At 44.0% G+C, this 27,759-nt stretch overlaps 2 protein-coding genes across 4 annotated transcripts in view; one reads left to right on the top strand and one right to left on the bottom strand.

Annotated features, from left to right (window-relative positions):
• Positions 1-4,880, top strand: part of Dpysl3 (dihydropyrimidinase like 3) — a 109,213-nt gene extending 104,333 nt beyond the window's left edge. For both annotated transcript variants that reach the window (XM_070036329.1, XM_070036330.1), the window contains exons 13-14: positions 51-213; positions 1,558-4,880. In XM_070036329.1, coding sequence (XP_069892430.1) covers positions 51-213; positions 1,558-1,646 — 252 coding nt within the window. In that variant the 3' untranslated portion in view covers positions 1,647-4,880. The remainder of the gene's footprint in view (positions 1-50; positions 214-1,557) is intronic.
• A 7,139-nt stretch (positions 4,881-12,019) lies between these two features.
• Stk32a (serine/threonine kinase 32A) overlaps positions 12,020-27,759 on the bottom strand; it is a 123,377-nt gene continuing 107,637 nt past the window's right edge. For both annotated transcript variants that reach the window (XM_070036001.1, XM_070036002.1), the window contains 5 exons: positions 19,614-19,730; positions 16,259-16,384; positions 14,291-14,419; positions 13,554-13,618; positions 12,020-12,419 (listed from right to left, as the gene is read on the bottom strand). In XM_070036001.1, the coding sequence (XP_069892102.1) occupies positions 12,326-12,419; positions 13,554-13,618; positions 14,291-14,419; positions 16,259-16,384; positions 19,614-19,730 (531 nt within the window). In that variant the 3' untranslated portion in view covers positions 12,020-12,325. The remainder of the gene's footprint in view (positions 12,420-13,553; positions 13,619-14,290; positions 14,420-16,258; positions 16,385-19,613; positions 19,731-27,759) is intronic.

Raw genomic sequence — 27,759 nt, 5'->3', positions numbered from 1 at the left:
GACCTCGATCTGTCATAAATGAATGGTGACCCGTGTCTTTCTGGCTGCAGATGGGAGACCTGCACGCAGTCCCAAGGGGCATGTACGATGGGCCGGTGTTTGATCTGACCACCACCCCTAAAGGAGGGACTCCCGCCGGTTCTACCCGGGGCTCTCCCACTCGGCCGAATCCACCTGTGAGGAATTTGCATCAGTCAGGATTCAGCCTGTCAGGTGAGCAGCACAGATTTATTAAGGGGAGGGGGTGGTGGGGAGGGAAGAAGGGGTGGTCTTTCATGTGTCTCCAGCCTGGTGCTGGCATCCTATTGAGGAAAAGGCTAGGAGGGAGAAGCAGGAAGGTTTGGAAGCTGAACAATATCCTGGCGAGGAAGTCAGACAAGGACTAGTCAGGTTGGAGATCAAGTTCAAGGTCAAATGCAAATGACAACAAATGCTTTGAGCTCAGACCTGCTTGAGAGCAGCACAGAGGAGCTGAAGTGATCGTGATTCTCTATGACACATAGTGTGCTCCTGTGATTTATAAAAATAGTTCTGTTGTGGGCTGGGAAGGTGGCTTAGTGGTAGAGTGCTTGCCTCGCATGCATGAAGCCCTGGGTTTGATTCCTCAGCACCACAACAGAAAAAGCTGGAAGTAGCTCTGTGGCTCAAGTGGTGGAGTGCTAGCCTTGAGCAAAAGAAGCTCAGGGAGAGTGCCCAGGCCCTCAGTTCAAGTCGGACTGGCCAAAAAAAAAAAAAAAAAAATAGCTCTATTTTTATCCTCCAAGTGCAGTAGCTTCTTATAACTTTACAGTTTTAGTGTTCTTCTCTCCCTGGTAATAATAATAGTAGCTTCCACAGCTTTAACTTTTACTGTGTGTTTTTCATATTGTTATCTGACCTGTTCTTTAAGAACTCCCTGATAGGAACAGAAAATTATGGTTCAATTGTTCCCCAGTCAATGGTCTACACTGGGGAGAAATAAACATAGAGTCCCTTCCCTATGATGGGAGATGTAGGTTTGGGGGAATCAGGATAATAAGAAAGAGAAGGTGTGTTTAAAGGGAGACTCCCATGGCTTGTAGAAGAAGAATAAGGGCTGGAAGAGCATTTTTCAAGGCTCCTTTCATGGGGAAATGGACCTGGCCACTCACTGTTTTCTGGTCAGGATCCTTCAAGCTTTGGGCAAGGGACCTAGCTTTCTGGCCTCCCTCCTCCCCTGTGAGTAGAAACAATAGTCTGTCCCTAAACAAGACTCACGTGGCTCAAATGGGATTACTTGTGGAGGCTCTTGAAGCTTTGCTAGCCACAATTACTGTTAGGCAGCAGTCTTTCGCCTCCTGATTTTCAGCGTTCTTAGAAACGCTGTCAAGTTCAGGGGCAGATACAGGCTAGATAGAAACTCCGCTGTTCCTACCAGAAAGCACTGTCCCAAGGAAGGGGAAGTAACTATGAAGAGATCAAGGTCTACTCTGAGTTTCTTAGGCCAGTCAGACATTTCCTACCTACTTCTCTTCAAAGTAATCATTTTGCCTTTTACTCCTTCCTTATTTCTCCCTGGGAATTTATTTCCAACCACAGGCACCCAAGTGGATGAGGGCGTCCGCTCTGCCAGCAAGCGCATTGTGGCGCCCCCTGGAGGCCGCTCTAATATCACATCTCTGAGTTAAGCAACTCCTTCCCAAAGAGGAGGGGGGGAGCAGGTGCAAAGAAGCAAGAAGAGATTGTTTTGAAGCCAAAATGGTCCACACCATTATTTAAGAAGCAAAGTACATCCAAACGGTTGTGATCTAAAGAATCAAGAAGCCTCAAGCCTTATGTTTATCCATGTTACGCTTGCTTGCCTAGCTTTACCAATATTGCTTTGTTTTTCTGTTTATGCATAGCCTTGATTTGTTTGACCCCTTTCCCCCACTGACATGCATGCAATCAGACAGGCCACTAAGGTAAAGAGTCTGCTATCCCATAGTGTTGAGAGCGTGTGTAGTGCTACATCATATGACAAAGGGACAGACAAAGCTGGGAGGTCAGGGACACGATTAAAAGCCACACAGGTTATTTGGGGTGAGTGGGTGGTGGGAGCTCCAAGCAAGGCAGAGGGTGAAGAAGGGCTGGGGTGGGGCTTGTAGGAGGGAGGTGGGTGGGCTGACTGAGCAGCAGTGTTGTGGGCATTGTGTTGAGGACATGTTATTAATTTCCATGGAAGATGGCTACTTGTGGCTGCCCTTGCTTAACTGGGGACCTCTGGGGTCCCTCCAAGAAGGCAGGTAGTCTTTGCATTCTGGAACTTGTCTCACATCCCTTCCTACTAGATTTCATTTCTTTGAACGCTTTATTGATACACCAAAATCCAGTAATTTTGTCTACCTGCTTGATGATGCTGGTGTTGGCTTGGGCCTCTTTCCTGGCATTGCTTTCAAATCCTCCCCTTCCTGGGATGGGAAGAGCGACTGGGATGGAGCCGGCAATGCTCTCGTCTTCTTCCTCTTAGAAGGTGATGACTGAGCGCAGCACAGGCCCCAGTGAGGAGAGGCACAGCGGCTTACAATGCCTCCCTCTGAGGACAGGACAGGCTCTTTTGCAAACCCAGAAGTAGCTCACGCTTCTGACATCCTGAGTTAGGGCTTTAGCTCTGATGGGACATGGTGACGAAGGGGAGGAGAGATCAACCATGGCGAGTTTGAGATTGAGGAATGTCAATGATTGACTATGATGATTTTTAATTGATTTCATTAGGTGTTCCCTATTTTTTAATACTCATGGGGAATCTGCTGTTAGGAGAGTAAAACAGGGATCTGGAAAAAATCAGTCTGGAGCAGAGGGAACGTATCCTGTAACTTCTGATTCCATCTTTCTTTTTCAATCACAAGCCACCTCTTTCCTCTTCCATTAGCAGACCCTTGAGAGTAACTTTTTGTTACAGTACTAAAATCTCCTACACAAGTGGAGTTATGGGATATAACCTTCCTCGTGGAGGAGGAACAGGAAATCAGAAGGGGCCATTTGTCAGAGGTCATGTCCATCTCCCTCTCAGACCTCTTGCCCAGCTTTGGAGCAAGGTCTGTGAAGAAGGCAAGAATCTGTAAAATCAAGACATTCTCATGTAGGAAAAAACATGGAATCAGAGCTCTGTGCCCTGGTGACCTATGTGGTAGAACCAATAACCCTGAGTCTAAGTACTTTGAAGAGAAGAGCAGGCCTCAAACACCTTTTAAGTACTTAGGAGAAACCATTGTCTGACTGCAGGTTTTGATTTTGTGTGTGTGTGTGTTTGTTTTTGTTTGTCGGTGCTGGGCAGTTGAACCCAGGGCCTAACACATGCTAGGCAAACATTACCACGGTGCTGCAACTCCATCCCTAACTGCAGACTTTGTAATAAGCTGAACACCAGAGAAACACTTGGCTGAAAAAGGATTTGAAAATAGCTAAGGAAGAGGATTTCCCCTGGCAAATTCCTTTCTGTTCTAATCATGAAGAAATACTCTTATCACCTTATAATATGCAACTGTGCTATTTTAAGGCTCTCGTGGTGCTTTTCTTTTAAAAGAAAACCTTAAGCAAAAAAGGGAACGTGTAGCTTTAACTTATAATTCAAAGATATGAGTCAGAATGACTTTTCTATAGAAAGGGATTTTGCTAGATGGGAAGCATTTACACATATATATAAATATACCTCAGAAGGCAGGCTGGACTTTAGGGTAGGTTGTAATACCAGCCATGGCCACCAGATGGAGGAAAAGACATGTCAGTAAACTAGTCTGAGCATCCACTTCAGCACCTGCTCTGCTCTCAGCCAGCCCTGAGCCACACCCATCCCTCCAGGTCTCTTTTATGCCATGGAAATGAATCTTCCTTCAAAATGCAGCATCCAACCTCAAGTGTATAGTCTACAACAATTCTTTCTTGCCCTCTGGGTGAGCAACAGTTTTCGAAAGTCTCCCTTTCCTTACTTACCAATAGTAAACGTTCAAGCAGAGAATTTCCTGTGAATCCCTAGAAAATAGACTCGCTATTTTCTTAACCTGGCAAATATTCTCCATTTGTTCTGCCACATAGACGAATCAAATAGCCCTTCAACAATGGGCTGAAGGAAAGAACATGGCCCTGTGTCCTCAGTCCCCTCCATGTTCACAGACATCTTACTTAAGCATGAGAGGGAGTATGGGTATGGGTCTCCTGCCCATTTCTCAAGCCAGCTTTGCCATCCTGTGTCTTGGCTTGACCCCTCTCTGAGGATGACCTGCTCTTCTCCTACTTTCTTTCATTGCTGCTAAGCTCAGCTAGCAATCTGTTGGGGCTTTCTGTTTGACAGGGCCATGAGCTTAGGCATTTGGGGAGGTCTCTGTAGAACTATTGAATCAACCATTCCAGTAGAGATATTTCTTTTACTTCTCTAAAGCCAGTGGGATGATTCATCCCTCAAATGGCTTTGTTCCAAAGTGCAGTCATCTTTCAGTCTTTTTCTTCTTGACCATTCTGACAGTCATTTTGAATCCTAAGCCTGGACTCCATTTTGCTCACCATGAGAAGTCCCTTCCCACAAGTGGATGGCTCCCAATCTTGGTTCTTGCCCCAACACCCCAGGCCCTTCCCCCATGAATGCACCCCAGCTTGAGTCCCAGATGCACTTCTGGCTGGCCCAGGCCATCCTGGGCAGCCCGCATTCCTTGTAATTCCCCCTTTGCGACATGGTGTGTGGGTGTTCAGTTCTGTGACTGGTGGATATGGACAGACAGTAAACCGCCCTGTGATCTGTGCTAGCTGTGAGGTAGCTCTGTCTGAAGAGCTGTTTGGTTTGAACCGTGAAGAAAACTGTGTATTGAGTTAGCTGAACTTAAAGAAAAAAAAAAGTTCATCAAGTGACTGTTAATGTAAACCTGGTTATTAAAATGACTATAAAATTACCAACACGGTTCTTTTGTCTTCTGTATCTGATGCGAATCTCCTACTCTATTAACAATGCATCCTGGGACTCAAATGTTTACTACACATGACAGATATGATGAGGATGGTAATCTGTAGAAAATTTCCTTTGTGGGGCTGGGAATGTGGCTCAGTGGTAGAGTGCTTGCCTTGCATGCATGAGGCCCTGGGTTCTATTCCTCAGTACCACATAAGCAAAAAGAAAAAAGCCGGAAGTGGCGCTGTGGCTCAAGTGGTAGAGTGCTAGCCTTGAGCTGAAGAGCTGAGGGACAGCGCCCAGGCCCAGAGTTCAGGTCCCATGACCGAACCCCCCCCCCAAAAAAAGAAAATTTCCTTTGTGGGTTTCTTCTATTTTTTTTTTTTAATGCTGGTGGTATTGGGGGTGGAACTCAGTGCCTCAAACTCTTGGTTGGCTTTATTACTCAATGCTTTTTATCCTTCTACTCCTTGAACCACACCTCCATTTCTAGCTGTTTTATTAATTAGGGCTGAAAGTCACCCAGATCTGTGTCCCTAGGCTGGCTTTGAACCACAACTTTCACATCTCAGCTTCTTGAGTAAGTAGGATTATATTTGTGAACCACCAGTGCCTAGCTGGTATTTTCTTTCATGGACATTAAATGGTTAATTTGACCATTATTAAAACTTTGGGGAATAAATAAGATTTTCCTGGGAACTGTCAAATTTAGTATTAGCATAGGAAGCATTCATATTTGGAATAAAGCCTGCTGGAATAAAGCAAGACAGAATCTAAAAGGTCTTTGCTTTGGTTTAGTTTAGTTTGGTGTTTGGGGCATTGGCTGAAAGAAAGTCCTGCTTATTGGGTTGTTTTGTAAGAATGATCTATAACTTTTCTAAAAGTCTGCACTTGGAGGAAAAACTACAACTGTGTATGGAACAGCTTTAGCACCAATCTCAAGATGGACAACATTTTTTTTTTGGAAGGATTACTTGCTATGGCTACTTCTTTGAGAGTTTTTAAGTACATACATACCAGCAAGTTGAAGGCTCTGGGGCTGTAATAAAGAAGTCTTTAAAACTGTCTCCAGGGCTGGGGGGTGTAGTTCAATGGCAGAGTACTTGTCATCTAGGTACAAGGTCATGGATTTGATCTCTTCAACATTACAAAGGAAAAAAAAAAAGAAAAGCTGGGAGATGGTGGCTCATGCCTGTAATCCTAACTACTCTGGAGGCTGAGATAATGAGGACTGTAGTTAAAAGCCAGCCTAGGCAGAAAGTCTGTGAGACTCCTATCTCCAATTAACCACCAGAAGTGGAGCTGTGGCTCAAAGTGGAAGAGTGCTCACTTTTAGCAAAAGAGCTCAGAGACAGTGTCTGAGCCCTGAGTTCAAGCTCCATGACCAACCGGTGGGGGAGAGGAGAGCGCAGGGGAAGGGGAAGAGGGTGCGGGGAGGAGTTAGAGGAGAAGCATGTTCAGTTGTGTAAGTGTGAAATATTCAAATCCAGTGGAACTGAAAAGCTGAGGGCAAATTAACCCGGGGCCTCACCTGTGCTAGGGCACTGGCTTGGGCAAGGCTGGATCCTGGCTGCATGGTCCCGTTGATCATGGACACCAGAGGGCAGAATGCTGCTTTCCCTCCCAGCTCTGTCTGCATGCTTCCTTCTTGGGGAAGTGCTTTCTGCATTAGGGCTAAAATTTCCATGAGATCTCCAGGTTCTGATCTCAATCTGTTGAGTAATCCTAGAACAATGCCTTCCGTCCTTCCAGCTGGAGAAATTCACCTGGGTGACTCAGCTCTGAGTCATATGTTCATCATGAAGAGGTCACTGTGGCCAGGAGAGAGCATGGGCAAATCACTCACCCACACGTGTCACATACATGGATCTTTGTGAACTCAGTTACCCCACCAAGAAAATGAATAAGTGATTCCAGAAGAAGGGATGGATGCTGGAAAACTCAGGCATAGCACCAGCTCTGCACTGTCCTCAAACCAGTAAGACTTACATGCTTAGCCAAATGGCAGGAATATGGATGACTGCACAGGTGGAGAAAGTAGCAGAGACCCTAGGAGAGAAAATTCTAATGAATTGCTTTGATAGGTGATGAGTTCTTCTTGGGCTGGTAGCATTAATGCCTTTGATGCAGGAGAACACAGTGCTCAAAAATGATCAAAAGCTGCTCTGAGCACAATAGAGAATTATTATACAGTAGAGGGTCAATGTTTGATGTTTAATAAGCCTCAGTCTGTAGGCTTACATTGTGACTCAAGCTCAGAACTGGTGAAACACCTCTAGCTCCGTGTGAGCAAGGAACAATTGAGCTTTGTTAAGGATCTGCGTAGGTATGAGGGCATCGTGAATGTGTCAGCAAACTCAGGACACAGCACTGTGGTGAAGTTTATCTTACACCACCATTATCTTAATGTTGGTGAAAGATGCAGGGACCAAGTTTCACACTTCTGGAGGCTGCAGGTAGTGCTGGGTGAATCACATCCTACCAGATAGAACATGGATGGGGAACATAGAACAGGGCTCACCATGGAGTGCTGGTTCCAAAGAAGTTTCTGGAGTCAACTCTTGCTACTAATCTGTCACAAAGGGGCACTGACCATGAGCCAGAGATGGAGGATAAAGGAACCGGGGCAACTTGTAGAAAAGAGATCACATCCTTAAGGCTGGCCTTCTTCAAGGCCAGTGTTCTAGACCCTACTTTGTGTTCTACTAATGCTAGGAACCACAAAGCAGAATGCTGAAATGACTGGCAGAGGCCAGTGAGCATCACAAGGGCGCACTACTCCATGCCAGGCTCAGGGTGCTCAGGGCTTGCTGGCAGCTGAACTATAGTGTGTCTGAGAGATGACTGAAAGCCCATACTATGCTTTATTAGGCAGAAGCTTCTTCTAGCTGCAAGAGTTGAGGTGTCTGTCCCAGATTATGGGGCCTTGGAACACCAACCTACCACACTAGTGTATGGAATGGACGAGACTTGCAGAGGGGGTAAGAGGCAAAGTGCTGGGGGAAAAAAAAAACAACCGTGATGTATGAGTTATCTATGAGCTTGAGGTCACTAGTGAAAAAGTAGAAACGGGCATTCTGGCTGTGGATGCTGGATGTCAGGTAGTCGAGGTTTTCTATGTGCAGATCAGTTAAAATGGGCTGCATTGTATACATATGGCACACCATTAGCACCAGCCACCAGCTACTCTCTGCTTAAGGGGAGTCTTTCTCAACAGGAAGTGGAGGCAAAAACAGATGACTTTGGACAACCTCAATAGAGAAACACAGAACATACAGGGAGAGGAAGGGAAGGAAAGGAGGGGAAGAGACAAACATACGGAGATCACACTGCCAAGGAAAACGATGGGATAATGTTAAAAAGACATTTTAATACATGCAGGTAGGCACATTTCTATCAGCTACAGCTGGACATAGCACACGTGCGTCATCAACGGCTACCAGATCTGTTGTCTGTTCATAATAGCACAGAAAACCGAAGCCTGGGCTTTGACAGCAATGTTTAGTATCCGTGAGGCCCATGGGGCTGGTTGCGCACAATCATCTCATGGACAGAAGTAGGAAACAAGACATTTGTTGACAAAATTCGGGGATACCTGGGTTCTGAAGCAAACCCCCAATACATGTCAATGGCCTTTGTGTTCCACTTTGGAAGCATTAAGGACTTAGCTTCACAGCATCAACTGCAAACATCAACACTGGTCCATTCACAGCTACATCCATTCTCCTCCTTCCTAGTTGTGTACCCTCCATCTGACCTAGGGAAGCTATAATGGTTGAAAGACTAGCCATTTCTCTTTCCTATCATACAAAGATGGTTCTAATTCATTTAGCAATGCTTTGCTGTCCTGGCCCTAGTAATGACTTCAGACAAAACAAGTACAGCCACAGCCCATGTGCAGGACATTACCACAGCCTTTCCTCCCATGGAGTTAGGGATCGGAGCCAGAGCCGTGGGCAGGACTGCTTCACCCCTCCACCTGAGGACACCTTGAGCCGGTGGCCCTGCTGAAATGTGCTCTCATGGATGTTCCGATCTGTGAGGCCTGCCTCTGATCTCTCAGATGCTCGGTGCAGGTACAGGAGGAAATGGTCAGGAGAAAAAGTTTCCAGGAATGTCATAAGCAAAGGGTGCAGCAGCCATCATTTTCTGAAATTCCCAACATTACCTCTTGACACATATCTTGATAGGACGCAGTCAATCCAGTGACCTCATAACTTTCAGCCCCTGGTTATGGAATTCAACCAAAGAATCTGATTCCAGCAACTAACTGTCACCATAAGGATTTGGGGAAGAATTTTTGTTTGCTTTGGGAATTGTTTTTTCCTTCAGCTTGAAAACACATAGAGATGGGGATGTGCTAAGAGTCATTCTGTACTGCAACATGCATTGCATTTCTTTACTCCTGATGCTAGGAATCTAACTCAGAGCTTCATGCATGCTAAGCATACATGTTATTGCTAGGCTAAGACCCAGACCAATGTTTTCTCTGTTTATCCAGCAACTTATCCCACTGGTACTTATTGTGTCAGCTTATGTTACTGGAAATCTATGAGACTGTCCCACACTGCTTTGTAATGAATGCATCCATAGCGTTGGAAGTCAGTGGTAGTTGGCTGAAAGTCCACATTTATTCTGGCACAGACATCAGCTCATGAGGAATACAAGTGAGGGATTGAAACTACAAAGATGGATGGGTTTCCATCCCATCTTAAGTTGTAGACATGAACCACGCCCCGGGAATCCCTCTCAGCTTCCCTGGGCCTACATCCTTTGACTTCCATTTCCAAAAGCTGCTCCCCAGAGAGGATGCAAGCAAACAAGTCCTAGGCAAGAGAAGGACCCAGGTGATCTAGGAGGTGTGGACACAGCACAAGTGCACTTGAGTAAAGACAAACAGAAGGTAGAAGCTGGTAAAGGCAAATGTTCCGGACACCGGAGGGGGTGAATCGGGTCACCAGTATACTGCTGCGCTCTCTGTGGCATCTTTCCCTCTGAAAGTCACAGTGAGTTTATAGAGTTTGGAGGGGGAAAATATGGTAGAAAAATAACTTGTGGGAACTGTAGGGAATTGAATTAAACAGATGAAAGAGATGTCTTGTGATTCTTTAACAAAATTATGGCTGCTCTTAGAACAGTAGCATTTCACAGCCATGCCAGAAACCTGGACCTATTAACTGAATGAAGGAAAAATCCTAAATGACTATGTGAGGTTTAGTTCTGGTTGATAACCACACTACATGCTTAGCATGACTTCCCTCAGAAAGTAAGTTGGCCGTGGGGCGCTGGTGGCTCAAGCTTGTCATCCTAGCTACTCAGAAGGCTGAGATCTGGGAATTGCAGTTTGAAGCCCAGGGAGCAAAGTCCTTGAGACTCCTATTCCCAATGAAGCAGTAAACAACCAAAAGTAGATTCAAGTGGTTCCAGTGGTAGAATGCCAGCCTTGAGTGAAAGAGCTAAGTTACTGTGTCAAGACTCTAAGTTCAAGACCCAGAAATGACACAAAAAATAAAAACAAAAATTATCTGCTGTTGTAGGTAGCAGTCACCTCCTTTTCCTTCTTCTGGTCTAGTGCCACCAGTGTGGCTGCCCAAGTCAGCTCTGGTCCCTTCCACTGCCAGATCATTGCCACCATGGTGAGACCCACGTCCTTCATCAGCATGGACGATGTTGGGGCATCTGAGTGGCTGAGAGATTAAAACAATCACCTCCCATGCCCATTCACTTCCTGACTCTACCCAGTGTCATAAGTGGGCAGCAAAAAAAAATTCTCCTACAAAGTTCTTGTTTCCACATCTATAGCACTGAGTTACATGCACATTTAGGTAAATTAAACTTAGGGGAAAAAAAGGAAACGGAAAAAAGAGAACTGCTTGAAATAACTAGGAAATTCTGCCTGCTCTTCTTGTGGGGAAGGGCACACTGCCACTGTTCCTTTCATCTCTGTTCATGAACTTGGCTTAGATGTGTGAGCATCTTACTATAATCCTAGCCTATAAATCCATGTGTAAGCTGTTTATTATTTCAGTTCTCCTAGCATTCCCCGAAATGAGACTAAAGATGGAAATAAAGAGTAAAGCAAAACAAGAAAAGGGACTTATATCCTGATTGATGGGCAATACATTGTACTTGGCTTCAGTGGGGCAACAGACACTTCCTTGATGTTATGGGCAAAGAATATTTGAAGGCTAAGTGTTACCATATTCCAAATTCACTTGTAACTTACAACAGAACTTAAGGCTGCTTCACCCCGACGCTAGAGGGCACCCTGGTAGTGGCAAGCTGCTGCAATGTATGGAGCCTGCACGCTCCACTTTCATGGTTACTCTGTGCAGGGAAGGGAAGAAGTTGTCAGGAGAAAAAGTTCCTAGGATACAGTAGTCACTCTTGTTTTCTAAAATTTTCAGCCCTGCACCTTGTCACCAATCTAAATGAGGTATGATCTATCTGATGAGTTCATAACTATATCCTAGTCATGGAAGTCAACCAAAGGATCTGATTTCAATAACTAGCCATCACCATAAGGGTTAGGGAAGAACTGTTGTTTGCTTTGGGAAAGCAAACTTTGGAGGTTTCCTGAACTATGAAGTCAACCTTCTTTCAATGCTTCAATATTCTCTGATCATCTACTAATCTTCAGAGGACAATTAGCCCTTAAGGGACATGCACACCAGGAAGGTAAGTGGAATAGATAATATTTAACAACCGATTTGCTGAAAAGAAAAACAAACAAACAAAACAGGATCTGTAGTGTCTGCCAATTTCCTTGGTGTAAATTCTCTCAGCATCACTGAGTTCAACTGACCAATGCCATATCTCTGAGGAGGAAGTTGTAAACAGATGTGCACAGATGGATCTTGTTAGCTTTTAGGACCTGATAGGATGCCAACTTCAGCACCCCACTGGAAGTTCCTGTAAATCTATACTTGCTTCTAATCTGACCCATGGAAATCATTATTCCTGTGCAAGCAGCCTTTAGGATCCTGCACCCTTTGTGACATTGTCTAGTTCCGAAGAGGCTCACGATACCCACTTTTCCTTATGTCACAGTGGAATCAGAAGACATGGGACAAAACTACAGTCAACTATACCTTTTTAAATGAAAATAAAAACCATTTAGAATAACAATTGTAATGCCCAAAAAGGCAGGGTACTGCTCAACTGACATCACCCCTTCAATGTAGATAAATATAAGAGAAGCAGAGAAATGATGAAGACGGCTTGCACTAGGTTATACGGCAATGGGGTGATGGATTTCCATCCAGGAGCTCAGGCCTGGGACTCTTCCCTGTATGGAGCTGGCCCCAGGAAGGACATTCATATGCATTTTCTAAGTCATGAGACGTAGAGTGGAAGGAACAGCTCTCAGTCCTTCTTGATGTAGACAGACAGTCTGAAGTTCCTGGCCTGAGCTTTCCAGAAGGGTCCCAAGAAGATTCTGGTGCTCCTTCACAGATTGCTATCTTGCCCATCCTCTTCTTGTAGGTTTTTGGTTTGATCCAAGGCTAAGTTAGCTTCTCTTTTAGTAAAGTCTCTTTTTACTCTTCAAAGAACAACAACAACAAAAAAAAAAAAGGTTTTATCTTTTGAAAGGAAAAATGAGAAGTCTGAACTTTTGAGGTAACAGCATAAATGAAGTGCCACAATGAAAAAGGAATGAATGGAGGGAATACAGTCACCAGCTGTCAGTGTTGATGTCCCCAAATCTCTTCATGTAAACAAAAACCTAATGCTAGACCTAAATTACCTATTAAATATTTAAATCTGTTACAAGAACAAACGTTCCTGAATATTCCAGAGTTTTTTTTTCTTAAAACATATTTGTATCTTTTTTTGCTTTCTTTCTTCCTTCCTTCCTTCCTTCCTTTCTTCCTTCCTTCCTTCCTTCCTTCCTTCCTTTCTTCCTTCCTTCCTTCCTTCCTTCCTTCCTTCCTTCCTTCCTTCCTTCCTTCCTTCCTTCCTTCCTTCCTTTCTTTCTTTCTTTCTTTCTTTCTTTCTTTCTTTCTTTCTTTCTTTTTTATTGATCATGGGGCCTGACCTCTGGGCCTGGGCGCTGTCCCTCAGCACTTCAGCTCAAGGCTAGTGCTCTACCACTTGAGCCACAGCACCACTTCTGTTTTTTTCTGGTTATGTGGTGCTGAGGAATCAAAACCAGAGCCTTATGCATGCAAGGCAAGCGCTCTACCACTGAGCCACCTTCCCAGCCCCATTTGTATAATTTTTTATAATTACAAAACATGGAACTGGGCATGACAGTGCCCATCTGCAATGCCAGCTAGGAGACAGAGATGGGTGTATCACTGCTCCACATCAGCTTGGACAAAAATGCTAGTGAGGCTCAATCTCAAAATCAAGCAAGTACAGTGATTCATTCTATAATCTCAGCTACTTAAGAGGCAGAGATAAGAGAATCTCATATTGAGATTGGCTCTAGGCCCAAGTGTAATCTCACATGGAAAAGAAACTAAAACAAAAAGAGGCTGGGGGACATAGGCTAGGGGCATGGCTCAAGTGGCGGAATGCTTATCTAACAAGCGAGACACCCTAAGTCCAAATGCCAGTACCACCCAAAACACACAGAAATAAAACATGTTTTAAAATAAATTAGATCTCTGCACATCAGGTTGTCCTGAAACCCCATCATTTTTAAGTTGCTGGTCTCCCTGGTACTACTTACTTTTCTCTGTTGAAAATTATAAACTCCTTCTGGACAGATTCAAGGTGCTCTTGAAGAAGACAGGTCTTTAAGGTTCACATTGTGGGGGTGGGGGGAGGAAATAGAGGTATCATTAGTGCATGAAGAAGAATGCTCAGAAAAAAAGACATAGTACAAGACCTCATCAGTGAAGAACCCAAATCTAAGAAATATCAAAGACGCTTCAAGTTGGAAGCAACATGAAGAAGAGTATGGGAAGAGACAGAAGTTGAATCCCTGAGCCTCCAAGACAACTGTCCTGCCACTGTGTCTGCCTTAATGGTTTGGAAGTAAGGTGGAAGCTTGCAGCCTGTGCTCAGAAGACCGGGGTAGGAAGGTACAGCTAGTGGCTATCGATTCCAGATTTTAACCCAGGGCACTGAACACCAGCACCAGTGGTTCACACCTGCAATCCTAGCTACTCAGGAAGCTGAGATCTGAGGATGTTAGCTCAAAGCCAGTCCAGGCAGAAAAATCTCTGGGACTCTTATCTCCAATTAACCATTAACAAGCCAGAAGTGGAGCTGCGGCTCAAGTGGTAGAGCACCAGCCTTGAGCAGAAAGCTAAAGGATAGCACTAAGGTCCTGAGTTCAAGCCCCTCTACTGGCACGTAAAAAAAGCATAGCACATAAAGACCCCCTAATAGAGGCACGTCAATGAGTGGCAGCTGCCATACGAGAGCCCTGTCACCTTGGGTGTGGTGCAGACCATTGCTTACCTCGGCCGAGTCACTCTTCCGCATCTCCTTCTCTTTTTTTGCCAGACGTTTCTTCTTCTTGTGAAGAGGTTTGGATTCCAAAATCATTTCTTCAAGTTCAAAGGTGGGGTCACAGTTCAGCCTGCCTTTCTACAAAGAAGAGAGGTTTTCTGACTCCATTATCCAATTCCTACCTCAGTCTAGAAATGCCCCAGACCCAGCACGCCGATGAACGCCATGTCCTCACGGAACAGGCCAACACTGACAAGCTTGTTCATTCATTGAAGATATTTTTTTTTCCCCTAAACTTCCCATTCACCTCAGTGTGTAAGGAAGGAAACTGAATTAAACTTAACAATTCTTAGGTTTGGGAGTTCTCAAGTGTCTTCTAACAAACCTGTAGCCCTGCCAGACTTCCCATGTCAGGGTTTCTGAACTTGAAGCCAAGAATCTCCTCTTTAATAAGATCCCAGATGGTTCAAATTCACTGGGAAGCCAGACAGCCCTACACCACAGAGCTGCTCCTGGGGCAGCAGACATGGCTGGCAGGAGGGGGAAGCAGCGGTGGGCCTGTGTCAGAGGGGCCGGTGTCAGTCACCAAGCAAGCTAGCTACCTGCTTCTCCTGAGAAGTGGACAGGTACAAATTCACCTCACTTTCTCCCTGCTCCTAAGGGAGTGAGATTCGCACCCACAGAGCTCCACCATATTGCTTCCCCGCCCCCTCTCCCTTTCTTCTTCTCCTCCTATTCCTCCCCTCCTTCCCTGTCCCCAGCTTCCACCCAACCCAGGCTTCCTGCTCAGCTCTTCACATAAATAATCACACTCCCTTACTCTCAGAACCAGCTCCCACTAGAGCTTGCAAAGCAGAGTCTACGGTGTTCCCACAAGTCGCTGGAGGAACACAGCGTTCTTCCCAGAGTTCCCACCTCCCGCTGTGTGGTTCAGAACCCAGGCAGAGACCTTCTCTAGGACCCCTGGCCTAAGCTTATGCCCACAGTCTGCTGTGGGATATGGATGTCCCTTGGTTGGGTAGTCAGAATTTTATTTCTCATTGACCCCTAGTCCTTAAAAAATACAGCTCCAGGGGCTGGGAAGGTGGCTTAGTGGTAGAGGGCTTGCCTGGAATGCATGAAGCCCTGTGTTCAATTCCTCAGTACCACAAAAACAGAAAAGCCAGAAGTGGTGCTGTGGCTCAAGTGGTAGCGAGCTAGCTTGAAACACAGAGAGGCTCAGGGACAGTGCCTAGGCATTGAGTTAAAGCCTTGGGACCCCCCCCCCCCCACCAATAGATTATATATATATATATATCCATGAGGCTAGATTCCAGTGGCTCACACCTGTAATCCTAGCTACTCAGGAGGCTGAGATCTGAAGATAACTATTTAAAGCCAGCCCAGGAAGGAAAATCTGCAAAACTCTTATCTCTAATTAACCACCAAAAAGCTGCAAGTGGAGCTGTCTTTAAGTAATAGAGAGCCAGACTTTAAAAACAACAACAACAACAACAAATCTCAGGGACACTGCTCAGGTCCTGAGTTCAAGCCCTAGGACCAGCCCCCAACACCCCCTCCCAATTTATATATGGCACAGGGAGAAGGCAGATGGGAAACCAAAATTAATTCCTTACTTAATCTCAATAGTTTACTAAGTTCTCTACCTTCTGACTGACAGACCTCTATAAGCACAATTACTATTTGAAATCTAATTAATATTTGAAATCAAATTAATATTTGAAATCTAAAGAAACACTTATTTTGAACTCACAGACACATGGAAGTGACTTTTATTGGGACTAGAACTTCCTCCCGACATAAGCATAACATACAAAAAGGTCAGAATCTAGAGCTCTAGTCAGGTCATTGCTCAGCTGTCTGTGAATTTTGGCGTTTCTCAGTGTGTGTATCTCATGAAACAATGTGTAGATTTAGCCCACAGAGGAACAGGCCCTGAGGGAGACTTGTCCTGTTTTTCTTCTAGGACTGACTCACGTTTGGAATGAAACCTGGGGTGAGCCTCTTCTGCAGGACTGCATCCCAATTCACATCACTCATGGAGGGGAAGTTCTGAATGTCAGCCAGATGAGAAAAACGATGGTCTGGATTAGGTTCAAGGAGCTGCCAAAGGGACACAAACACTGAGCTTCGGAACAAAGTCAAAACTCAGGGGAATAAAACCTCATACAAATCTTCCCGCTCCCTCCTCCTCAGTGTTTGCAACTATGACAATTCAATGTCTCAGAGCCATTCTTCTGTGAGACTCCAGAGCATGCTTCCTCTAACCTCATCTACAAGTAATGTAGGCAACACGTGATTGGCATTGGGGGTTGCAATATTTAGAGTACAAATAGCTTGTCCTTCTGAACCAAAGAAGTCTTCATTACTAACTTCCCTGTTAGACTTGTAGTAGTTCTCCTCCCCGCCCCACCTGCCGCCTACGCCCCAGTATGGAGTTTGAACTCCAAGCTTTATGCTTGCTAGGCAGGAACTCTACCACAGAGCTATAACTCCAGAATGTTTTGTTTTGTTTTGGTTATTTTGAGATAGGGTCTTCCTTTGTGCCCAGGCCCATGCCTGGAACACACAAGCCTCTTAGTTGAGGATTTCTACCATAGCTGCAATAACAGGTGCACATTGCCATGCCCACCTTCTTCCTTTGAGAAGATGTGTTGCATACTGTTTTGCCCAGGCTGGCCAGGAACTATAGTTCTCTGAATCTTAGCCTGCCAATGTGTTAGAATTATAGGTATGAGTATTTAGGGTGTGTGTGTGTGTGTGTGTGTGTGTGTGTGTGTGTGTGTGTGTGTGTGTGTGTGTGTGTGTGTGTGTGTGTGTGTGTGTGTGTGTGTGTGTGTGTGTGTGTGTGTGTGTGTGTGTGTGTGTGTAAGAGAGAGAGAAAGAGAGAGAGAGAGTACATGAGCATGTGCTTATGCATGCTTGAACATGCATGTGCATGCTAGTCCTGAGGTTTGAACCCCTAGCTTGAGAGGTGGCCCTGAGCTTTTTTGCTCAAGGCTAGCACTCGAGCATTTGAGCCACAACTCCACTTCTGGCTTTTTTGTGGTGGAGATAAGAGTCTCATCAACTTTTCTGCCCAGGCTGGCTTTGAAGTGCAGTCTTCAGATCTCAGCCACCTGAGTAGCTAGAATGACAGATGTGAGCCACGGGAGCCCATTTTGTTTTTTGTTTTTGTCTTTTTTTTTTTTTACAATTAATTTATATGTTGTGGAAACTGCACAGCTGAGGTATATATAACTACAGTTACTGTTATATTCTGGGATTTTTATAAGAGAAAAGTGGCTATGAGAAAATACGTTTTCTCATAACCACTCCAGAACCAGCATCACCTCAATGATGGGACGCAAAGAGTGAAGTCAGTCCCAGGCGAGGTGTTCCTGGAGAGGACACTGTGGGACTCAGCGTGGATCTGACCCATCTTAGAGCAGAAGGATGCCTTTCAGAAAAATGACTCTCATTCCTCATCTTTGACTTTTCTTATGTTCCTGGTGGTTCTGGGGTTTGAACTGTGGCCCTTGCACTTGTTAAACATGCTTTCTACCACTAGAGCCACACCTCCAGCCTTTTTTGATTTTAGATTTTTTAGAGAAGGTCTCAATTTTTTTGCCCATGGCCAGTCCAGAATATGAACTTCCTACCCATACCCTCCATGGAGCTGGGACCACAGGGGCTTAACTATCTCTGATGGCTTAGTGGTTGAGATAAAGCTTCACTTATTTATTTTGTGAGCAGTATCATTCAAATGGCAGTGTTGATCTCTACCTCCCAAGACGTTTGATATTATTTATGAAAATGTTGCTAATCCAAAGTAGGGAAATTGACCCCCAAACAAAAGACACAGATTTTAAATCTTTGCCCCCGCCCCCAAAACCTTATGTCTTTAGCAGTCACAACTTGAGCAATTTCCTCTTCTTCATTAAAAAAAGACAGTCCTTTGGGCTCATATTTTTTTTTTTTAGTACAAAGGTCTTTTTGTTTTAAGTCAATTATGGGGCTTGAACTTGGCCTAGGGACTATTCCTGAGCTCTTCAGCTAAAGGTGAGCATTCTACCACTTGAGCCTCAGTGCCACTTGTGGTTTTCTAGTGGTTAACTAGAGATAAGAGTCTCACGGATTTTCCTGGCTGGGCTGACTTTGAACTACAATCCTCAGATCTCAGCCTCCTGAGTAGCTAGGATTACAGGCAGAAGTCTTTTTTTTAAAAATACTTATTTTAAGGTATTTTATTGAGGTCTACTAGAATTGTTTTCAGTCCTGTGGTGAACAAAAGCACCTTAACCTCTGATAAAAAGCAACCAGCCTTATTCACTCAAATACTTGGGGAGTTTTCCTTCTCCCTGGGTCCCTGTGAGCTCAGGGGCAACCGCCCTCAAGCAGCTCACAGACTCAGTACTAATCCAAGAATCACACTCACTTGCCTACCAAATTACGCACATGTAGAAAGTTAAACCATGAAAAATGCTATGAAGAAAAGACAGTATTAAAGCTGAGGACATTAAGACTCTCCCCCAGGGAACTGACATTTTAGCTGAGATGAGAAGGGATGCTTCTTAAACTATGTGATTATTTTCAAGGGCTGCTTGCTTAGTTTAATTCTTCACCCACTCAGTTTACCAAGTGGTCTGTGTGTGGGAAGTGCAGCTCCACACAGACAACCTCGTGCACTACTCTAGGAGACATGACTAGCGCTTAGGTTCTTTAGTAGTGTCTCAGTTGTTCCAATATTTTCCCTCTCTGTTTCTCTACTTATAAAGGACCTGCAGCTGCGAGCTGGTGGCTCAGCCTGTTAATCCTAGCGACTCAGATGGCTGAGATATAAGGATCACAGTTCAAAGCCAACAGGGGCAGGAAAGTCAGAAAATCAGAAGTGGTGCTGAAGCTCAAAGTAATAGAATACTAGCCTTGAGCAGAAAAGCTCAGGGACCATGCCTAGGCCTTGTGTTCAAGCCCCACAACTGACAAAATAAAAAGGAAAGACAAACATAAAAGAAAAAGCATGTGTCTTAAGAGCTGTTAGCTGTGACAGTCACCATTCTGCAAATGTATACTGCCCTGACTTCCCAATGCTCAATACTAACTTCTAATCTTAGACAGGGAAGATACTCTCTTTTATTTCTTTCTTTTGGCCTGCTATCTTCCTCCTTACCTTTCTTTGAAGATTATATATTGTTAATTATGTGCAAGCAGTTGTACCAAGGTGCTACCTATTAGTTTAAAAGTCTATGGTCCCCCTTTTCCTTCTTCCCCATTCCTCCAGCCCAACCCCTCTCCTCAATTTTCTTAATTTCATAGGAAGTGCATTGAATATTATGACTTCCTTCCTTCTTACCTTTTTAAGAAGGGACACCATCTCTTGTGACCACGCAGCAGGATAAGTCACAATAGCTGTCTCAAACATGTGTGCAATTTCCTTGCTGGAAGTACTGGACCGGATATGATATGGTCTCTTAAGGGAGAGAAAATGTAAGAGGCTTCATTTTTATGGAGCAAAAGAAAAAAGATTGCAAATGTTTACAAGTGAAATTTTCAATCCATAAAGTATGAATGTCAAGTATAACCCCTTCTAGCAGATTGTTAGTCACAGTGCATTGCTAAAGCTATTTCAGACCCACTGTTTATCAGCAGATGCTATGCACTCACAGTTTCTCATGAAATACCATAATTTTAGTTGGTAATTCCACAGATTCAAACAAATATTTCAGTGGCTTGAATAGGTCTCTAAGGCACTGATTTGAAACTGTATTGTAAGTAATGTACATTTCTTTGTTGCTTTGCACGTACCTCTCCCATGGTATAAGCCCTGCTTTCACTGTATTTGATGTTGATATACTTTGTGGAGGGGAAGGGAAAAAAAACAAATTGTTTAAATAGGGTTACAGGTGGACCCATTGCAACAATGAGATGTACAAGACATTATGTTGAAAAATGAACTTTACAGCTTTGGCGAGTGGGGTGATGGCGGCAGGGGGGTTGGAGAGGGGAAGGGATGGGAAGGGGAATCAAAGGAGGAGGCAACAATGCTTGATAAGAAATGTACTCACTATCTTGCCCATGTAATTGTAACCCCCCTGTATGGTATTTTCACAATAAAAATCCATAAAAACTGGACAATAAAGATGTTATAAAAATTTTATATAACATTTGACCATAAAGGGATCCAGAATTTTACCATACTTACTTTCCCCTTATTTGAAACTTAATGAAGTTCAGAATAGAAAGCATCAGAAAATATCCACCCTAGCTTCAAAAGCTGCGAGTCTCTCCTTCCATGGAATATGAGGTAGTGAATTTTATGGCAGGGAAAATTTAAAGAAAAAAAATTTCTATAAGAATCAGGCTCATCAGTAGCTTTAACATGGGGGAGGGACATTAAACAAAACTACATCTGTCATCATAGCTTGTGTATGCATGTGAACAGGGAACGAGGTAACTGGAGGGGATGGGTGGGATTGAGAAGGATGAGGAGAACAGTAAAGGTGTGACGTGTATCAAGGTGTGTTGCACCCACAAACTGACATGTCGAATTGAAACCCCTTTGTACAGTTACTTAAAGATAATTTAAAAACCAAAAAAGGTATAAAACAACTAGCTCAGTCATGGATCTCGACATTGTCCACTAGGGGGCAGCCTTTGCTGATGTTAACTTTGCTATTTTATAAGCAACTGGCCAACTCTGGGCTTCTATATCTTTTTTTAAAAATACATTTTTTATTGTAAAAATGCTGTACACAGGGGTTACAGTTACATGAGCAAGGTAATGAGTACATTTCCTATTAAGCATTGTTACTTCCTTCTTTGTTTTTCCCCTACCATCCCTTCCCTCCTACCTCTACTACTACATGCATTACCCTTCTCCCCGCCTAAATTGTAAAGTTTGTTTTTCAACATAGTGTCCTGTACATCTCATTGTTTCAATGTGTCAACCTGTATCCCTATCTAACCATTTTGTTTTTTCCCTTTCCCTCCCCAAGCTAGAGAAGTGTATATACAAGATAGAGGGCACCAACATCAAATACAGTGATCAGAAAGAAAAGAACTGTATATACAAGATGCAGGGCACCGACATCAAATACAGTGATTAGAAAGAATGACATCACCTCATTTGTTAGGAAATGGAAAAACTTGGAAAAAATTATATTAAGTGAAGTAAGCCAAGCCTAAAGAAGCTAGGGTTTCCTTATTTCCTTATGGTTTCCCTTATTTGCAATAACTAATGTATGTCTGAGACAAGCAGAAAAGTTCAGAAGCTATGTACATATGACCAGATAAGATGATGTTAAGCGAAATGAACCTCAAGATAGGGACACAAGTGTTTTTTTTTTCTTGCTTGCTATTGTTCCTAACCTATTTATAATGTACCATGTGATTTTTTTTTTTGTTTCTTTGTGTGTCCCTCTCCCAAGGTATAACCTGTTTTCACTGTATTTGATGGCAATGTCTTCTATGAACTCTAAGCAGCTTAAAACCAGAGCATATAGTGGAGTACTCCCATTCTTTTCAGTGGAACCCAGCATCTAGTAGGGACTCAACATATATTTGGTGAATGCACAACATGCCCATAATAGATTAATCGCAAGGCAGTTCATACGTCTTTGCACATTCATCTGGTGTGCACCTTCCTGGGTGTTTAACAAACGATCTCTAGCTGCTGAACTAAGCTGGGAGTTGGGAAAGTGTTTGCATTTTTTCCCTGCAGTCAGTCAGTATTAAAAGGCTCCATAGCCATGTACATATGATCGTATAAAATATTTATCAAAAAGAACTCCAAGAAATGCAAACAGGAGGGTTTTTTTGGTCATGTTACGTTTCCCCCCCCGTCCTTTGTTGTGTTTCTGATTTCTGTGCCTTTTGTCTTGCATGTAAGTTTATCTGTGTGGAGGAGGGTAAAGGGGTGCACAGAAATGGTGAGACAAAGGATGAACAAATTCAGCAGTGATCCTCACTAGACACGATGTTAAAAATGAACTATATAACTTGTGGGGGGTCAGTCAGGAGGGGAAAACACTGTGGGAAAACAAGAGATGAGGTGACACTGTGCAAAAATAAATGGACTCATTACCTGACTTATGTAACTGCAACCCCTCTGTACATCACTCTTACAATAAAAAGAAATGAATCAATTTAAAAAGTACTATAACAGCTGGGTGCCGATGGCTTATGCCTATAACTCTAGCTACTCAGGAGAAGAGAGCTGAGAAGAGAGGATTGAAGCCAGCCTGGGCAGAAAACTGTGAGATTTTTTTAAATCTCTAATTAACCACTGAAAGGCTAGACGTAAACACATGGCTCAAATGGTAGAGAGCCAGCCTGGATTAAAAAAGCCCAGCAAGAGTGTGGATCCCTGAGTTCGAGCCCTAGTATGGGCAGTGTTTGAGCGTAGGGGTGGCAGATGGGGTGGAGCAAAAGGATGTGGATGCTAAACTCAGCCACTCAATGTCTTAGTTTCTGTTTCCTTATCTGTATGATAAAGCAACCTCACCGGCGTGATGAGCCACTTTGTGATATTGTAGGAAAACCAGAGGAGATGATGTGGGCAAAGTTGAGGCGTGTCAAGGAGTACGGAGTCTCAGAGAAGTGCAAAAAGAAATGAGAAGACTGGGGAGGGGATCGGAGGGGAACACTGGGAGAGAAATGACATTGTTCAAAAACAAACATCCTCTTCATCTGACAAGGTAACTGTGGCCCCTCTGAACATCACCTTTACAATAACAATAAAACAATTTTAAAAAAGAAATGGGAAGACGGACCATCAGCAACGATACTGTAAAGAGAGACCATTTTACGTACAGTGAATCAACACTGGTTGCCAGGGGAACAAAGAGAGGCCAGGGTATGACCCCTCCAGAGGGAAAGTAGGCCAGCCTTGTCACTCTCTTCAAATAAGGTCTATAAACAATGGCCACAAGTTTTTTTTCTTCTGTCAATACTAATGAAAGGACCACAGCTGAATTGTTTGTCTTGGTAAAGGCATAAGGGAAACAGAACCTCCACTCAGTGTTTACAAGAGGACTTTTCTCTCCATCAGCTCTGATGCTCACTGCCTGGAAGTCAGAGGCCCTGCTGAGCCAGCCCATGAGCTTCACCCATCCAACTGTTCCCACAGGAATCAGCCCAGGCAGAACCCACACGCGCTTCTAGGATTGTTCTACTGAATGTGTTACTCAAGACGGGGACAGAGTAGGCTCTCTCTGGACCACAGAAATGGTTTCAGGAGGAGTCTCAGGAGAAAGTTGTCTGGGAGGACCTGAGAATGAGGTAAGAAAGGATAGAGGTGCTCTGCCTTGTAAGTAAATAACGTGCCTGCCCTTCCTATTTGCTGACGTATCAGCATCCATAACATGTCCACTTCTTCATTAGGTCTCTTTAGAAGATGAGACAGGTTCTGTCAGAAAACAAAAATGGGTAGTGTCTGTGGCTGTCTGTGGAGGACCTTGTAGCTGACAAACAAAAGTGACTGTCCTCCCTAACTATACATAATTTGCCAAAATTTCAAGATTCTCCACCAGGCATGGTAGTACACACTTGTAATCCCAGCATGTGAAAGGTAGAAGCATGATTACCTAGGCTACTGACTCAGACCCTACCTTAAACACACACACACAACACACACACACACACACACACACACACACACACACACACACGGAGGAGGAGGAAGAGGAGGAAGAGGAGGAGGAGGAGGAGGAGGAGGAGGAGGAGGAGGAGGAGGAGGAGGAGGAGGAGGAGGTCAAAGAGGAGGAGTAGGAGGAAAGAAAAAAGAACATATATGCTTAACAAATGATCTTCTCATAAAGTGAAGACTCAGTGAGGTGTGGCCCAAAGTCTGAGGAGTCAGTGAAGAAGATACAATTGCAAGATCCTCCTCACCTCTGAGCCCCAGATCCTAACAGTTGTTCCAATATGGGAGGAGCCCAATCAGTCATGAGATATTCCTCTTAGAGTAGAAATTATGGTGGCACAATGTTGGGCCAAGAAGAGGGCTGCTAATTAAAGCAAAAAGAATTCCAGAAGTCAGCTTTGAGGTGCATGCTAGAAATATGGACCCTAAGGTCAATCAGTCAGGTCACAGAGAAGTGTGGGGTGTGGTACTGGAAACTTGAAGAATCATAAACAGTGATTCTTGTGACAATGTGGCAAAGGACTGGTCTGAACTGCATGCTTAGTGTCTTGTGTAAGATGGGCATATATATATATATATATATATATATATATATATATATACACACACACACACACACACACACACACACACACACACACACACACACACACACACATATACATATATATACAAGGATATGTCATTGGGAAGACTTTTTTATCAAAATGTTGAAGGAGTAAGTGGGTTGGTTGCTGATTACTTAACAGTTCGATGCCAAAGTTGAGGGCCAGGGGGAAACACCAAGAAGCATAAAGAAAACAGAAACCAAACATCTGGAAACATTGCAGCCTATCATATTGTAAAAAAAATAAATAAAAGATAGCTTGAATAGAACATCAAGAATAGGGCTGGAGGGACTGGGAAGGTGGCTCAGTGGTAGAGTGCTTGCCTTGCATGCATGAGGCCCTGGGTTCGACTCCTCAGCACCACATAAGCAGAAAAAGCCGGAAGTGGTGCTGTGGCTCAAGTGGTAGAGCACTACCCTTGAGCTGAAGAGCTGAGGGACAGCGCCCAGGCCCAGAGTTCAGGCACCATGACTGGCAAAAAAAAAAAAAAAAAAAAAGAATAGGGCTGGACAACCACTTTCTAGAGCTAATACCTATGACTCAGAAACTTCATCAGCCTCTCCACAAAATCCAGAGATAGAGCTGGGATTCTAGAAGTTGAGATGCACTGGCTTGAAGACAGGGGCACAGAACAGACAATGGGATGAGACCAACGAAGGCTGTCTTAGGTTTTGTAAGACAGGAGGACCATGATACAAGCTGGTGGGGGACGTGTAGCACTGGCCAAGTAAAGGGAAGTTAACATCACTGTGGCTGCATTCTCCCCACAGTGCACTGTCTTGGCATGAGGCTCCTTCGGTCTGAACTTCCAAGCTCAAGACAGACGTCCAGCAGGTAGAGCTGTGTCGGGAGAACCCACAGACATGTGGCCAGGTGCTGGGGAGCCATGGGTATGAACTTCTCTATTCTACTTCCACCACGAACACCAGGCTGTCACTGCACAAAACCTGCAGGGCAAACAGCTAAAACGAAGAGGATCCTTCTTGTTCTTTTTTAATCGACACACAATATTTGTGCTTATTCGTGTGGCAGAGTATATATGCCAAGTGCATTGATCGATCAAGTCGGAGTTGTTAGAATTACCATTTCCTGAACTGTTTTCACTTCTGTGTCCAAATCCCTCAAGGTCTTCAGTTATTTTGAAATGCATCATCCTTGTAGGTCATAGTTGTGCTACTATGATATAAAACATTAGAAGTACTTCCTCCAACTTTATTTTGGTATCTATTATCCACCTCTCCATCTCCCTCCTCCTGTCCTTCCTAATCTCTTCTCTTCTCTTCTCTTCTCTTCTCTTCTCTTCTCTTCTCTTCTCTTCTTTTCCCTTCCCATCCCTTCCCTTTCTTTCCCTTCCCTTCCCTTCCCTCCCCTCCCCTCTCCTCTCTTCTCCTCCCATCTTCATTCTCTTCTGTTATTTGTGTGTGTGTGTGTGTGTGTGTGTGTGTGTGTGTGTGTGTGTGTGTGTGTGTGTGCGTGTGTACTAGTATTAGGGCTCAAACTTAGGGCTTAGGTGCTTCCCTGAGTTTTTGTGCTAGCACATACTACCACCTGAGCCATAGCTTCCAATTCCAGCTTTTTTGGTGGTTAATTGGAAATAAGAGTCTCCCAGAGTTTTCTGCCTGGTCTAGATTCAAAATGCAATCCTCAGCTCTCAGCTTCCTAAGTAGCTAGGATTACAAGCACCTGGCAGCAATTCTATTCTTTCTGTTCTTATTCCTAGTCTATTCGTTCCCTTCTATTCTGTTCTATCCTATCACTATTTTTACTGCCACATACATCAGAGTATGTGGTAGTTGTCATTAAATGTCTGGATTTTTTTTCATGCAGTATCTTTCATTTCCTGTCAAGTTGCTATAAATGACAGGATGTCATCCTTAATTATAGCCAGAGAGAATTACATTGTATGTTGTTGTTGTCATCAGTGTGGTACTGTAGATCAAACTTGAGCTGTGTGGTTGCTAGGCTGGAGCTCTACCAGTTGAACCATACTACCAATGTTTTCATTTTTAGGGTTTATTTAGTTTTTTCTTCCAGACAGGATGGCATACTAACTTTGCCTTGGCTAGCATCACAGATCCTCCTGTCTCGACCTTGCAAGTAGCTAGGAGCAGATGTGTGCCACCAGGACCCTCTTGGGCTTAAGATGAGGCAACTTTTGGGCCAAGTGGCTTCAACCATTGTGATCCTTCTGTGTGTAGATCCTGAGTAGCAGTGATTCCAAACACGTGTCTAGGAAAGGGGATTATTATTGAGTCTTCAGTTGTAATAGTAATAGACCTGCTATATTTGGACTTTGTTTGGATATAGTCTCTTCCTTCTTTCCTAGAGAGGAGCTGTCTATTCCATGTTGACTCTACCCTTGTATTTTGGATGCACACAGTATGTCTAGCTTTATAGGTTCACAGTTGGAGTGCCTCGGGCTGAATCATACCTTCAATCTCCCATACTAGATTCTGATGATATTTGGTTGAAAATGTGGTCTTTAGACTTTGCAGATGATGCTGGACTGAGAAGACTTGGTAGCTATTGGATTGTAAATAAACAAGTTTATTTTTATTTTTGTGCCAGTTGTTGGGCTTAAACTCTGGGGCTGGGTGCTGTCCCTGAGCCGCTTTTGTTCAAGGTTAAAGCTCTACCACTTGAGCTACAGCTCCACTTTGGGGTTTTCAAGTCATTTATTGGAGACCAAAGTCTCATGGACTTTTTTGCCCAGGCTGGATTTGAACTATGATCCTCAGAACTCAGCATCCTGAGTAGCTAGGATTACAAGTCGTGAGCCACTGGCATCAGGCTACCATCATCATTATCATTATTAAGTAGTTCTACAAAGGGGTTACAATTCCATATGTTAGGTTATAAGTACAGCATCACTCTTTCTTTGTTCTTCATTTCCCTCCTCCCGTCCCTACCCTCAAGTTTACATAGTTCATTTTTTACATAATGTACATTGAATATGATGATTGCATTTGCTCACCCTTCCACTCTCCATTCACAGGCTTTGCATAGAACTTGGAAGGCCAATGGTAAAATATTCTGGACCCAATTTATCCTACCCCAGATTCGCATGTTGGAGCTCTAATCTTCAGTGTGACGGTACTTGGAGATGGGATCTTTGCCAAGTCATTAGGGTTAGATTAAGTTAGGAGGGTGGGATGGGAAGAGGAGGAGACTTCTACCTCTCTCCTCTCCCCTTCCTCTTCTCCCTTCTCCTCCCTCCTCTCACTCTCCTTCCCGCTCCCTTCTGTCAC

This window comes from Dipodomys merriami, unplaced genomic scaffold, assembly GCF_024711535.1.
Source record: "Dipodomys merriami isolate MVZ:Mamm:240054 unplaced genomic scaffold, mDipMer1.0.p SCAF_27, whole genome shotgun sequence".
NCBI classification, from domain to species: domain Eukaryota; kingdom Metazoa; phylum Chordata; class Mammalia; order Rodentia; family Heteromyidae; genus Dipodomys; species Dipodomys merriami.
The sequence above is the reverse complement of the archived record's forward strand: the minus strand, read 5'-3'. Positions and strand labels throughout refer to the sequence as shown.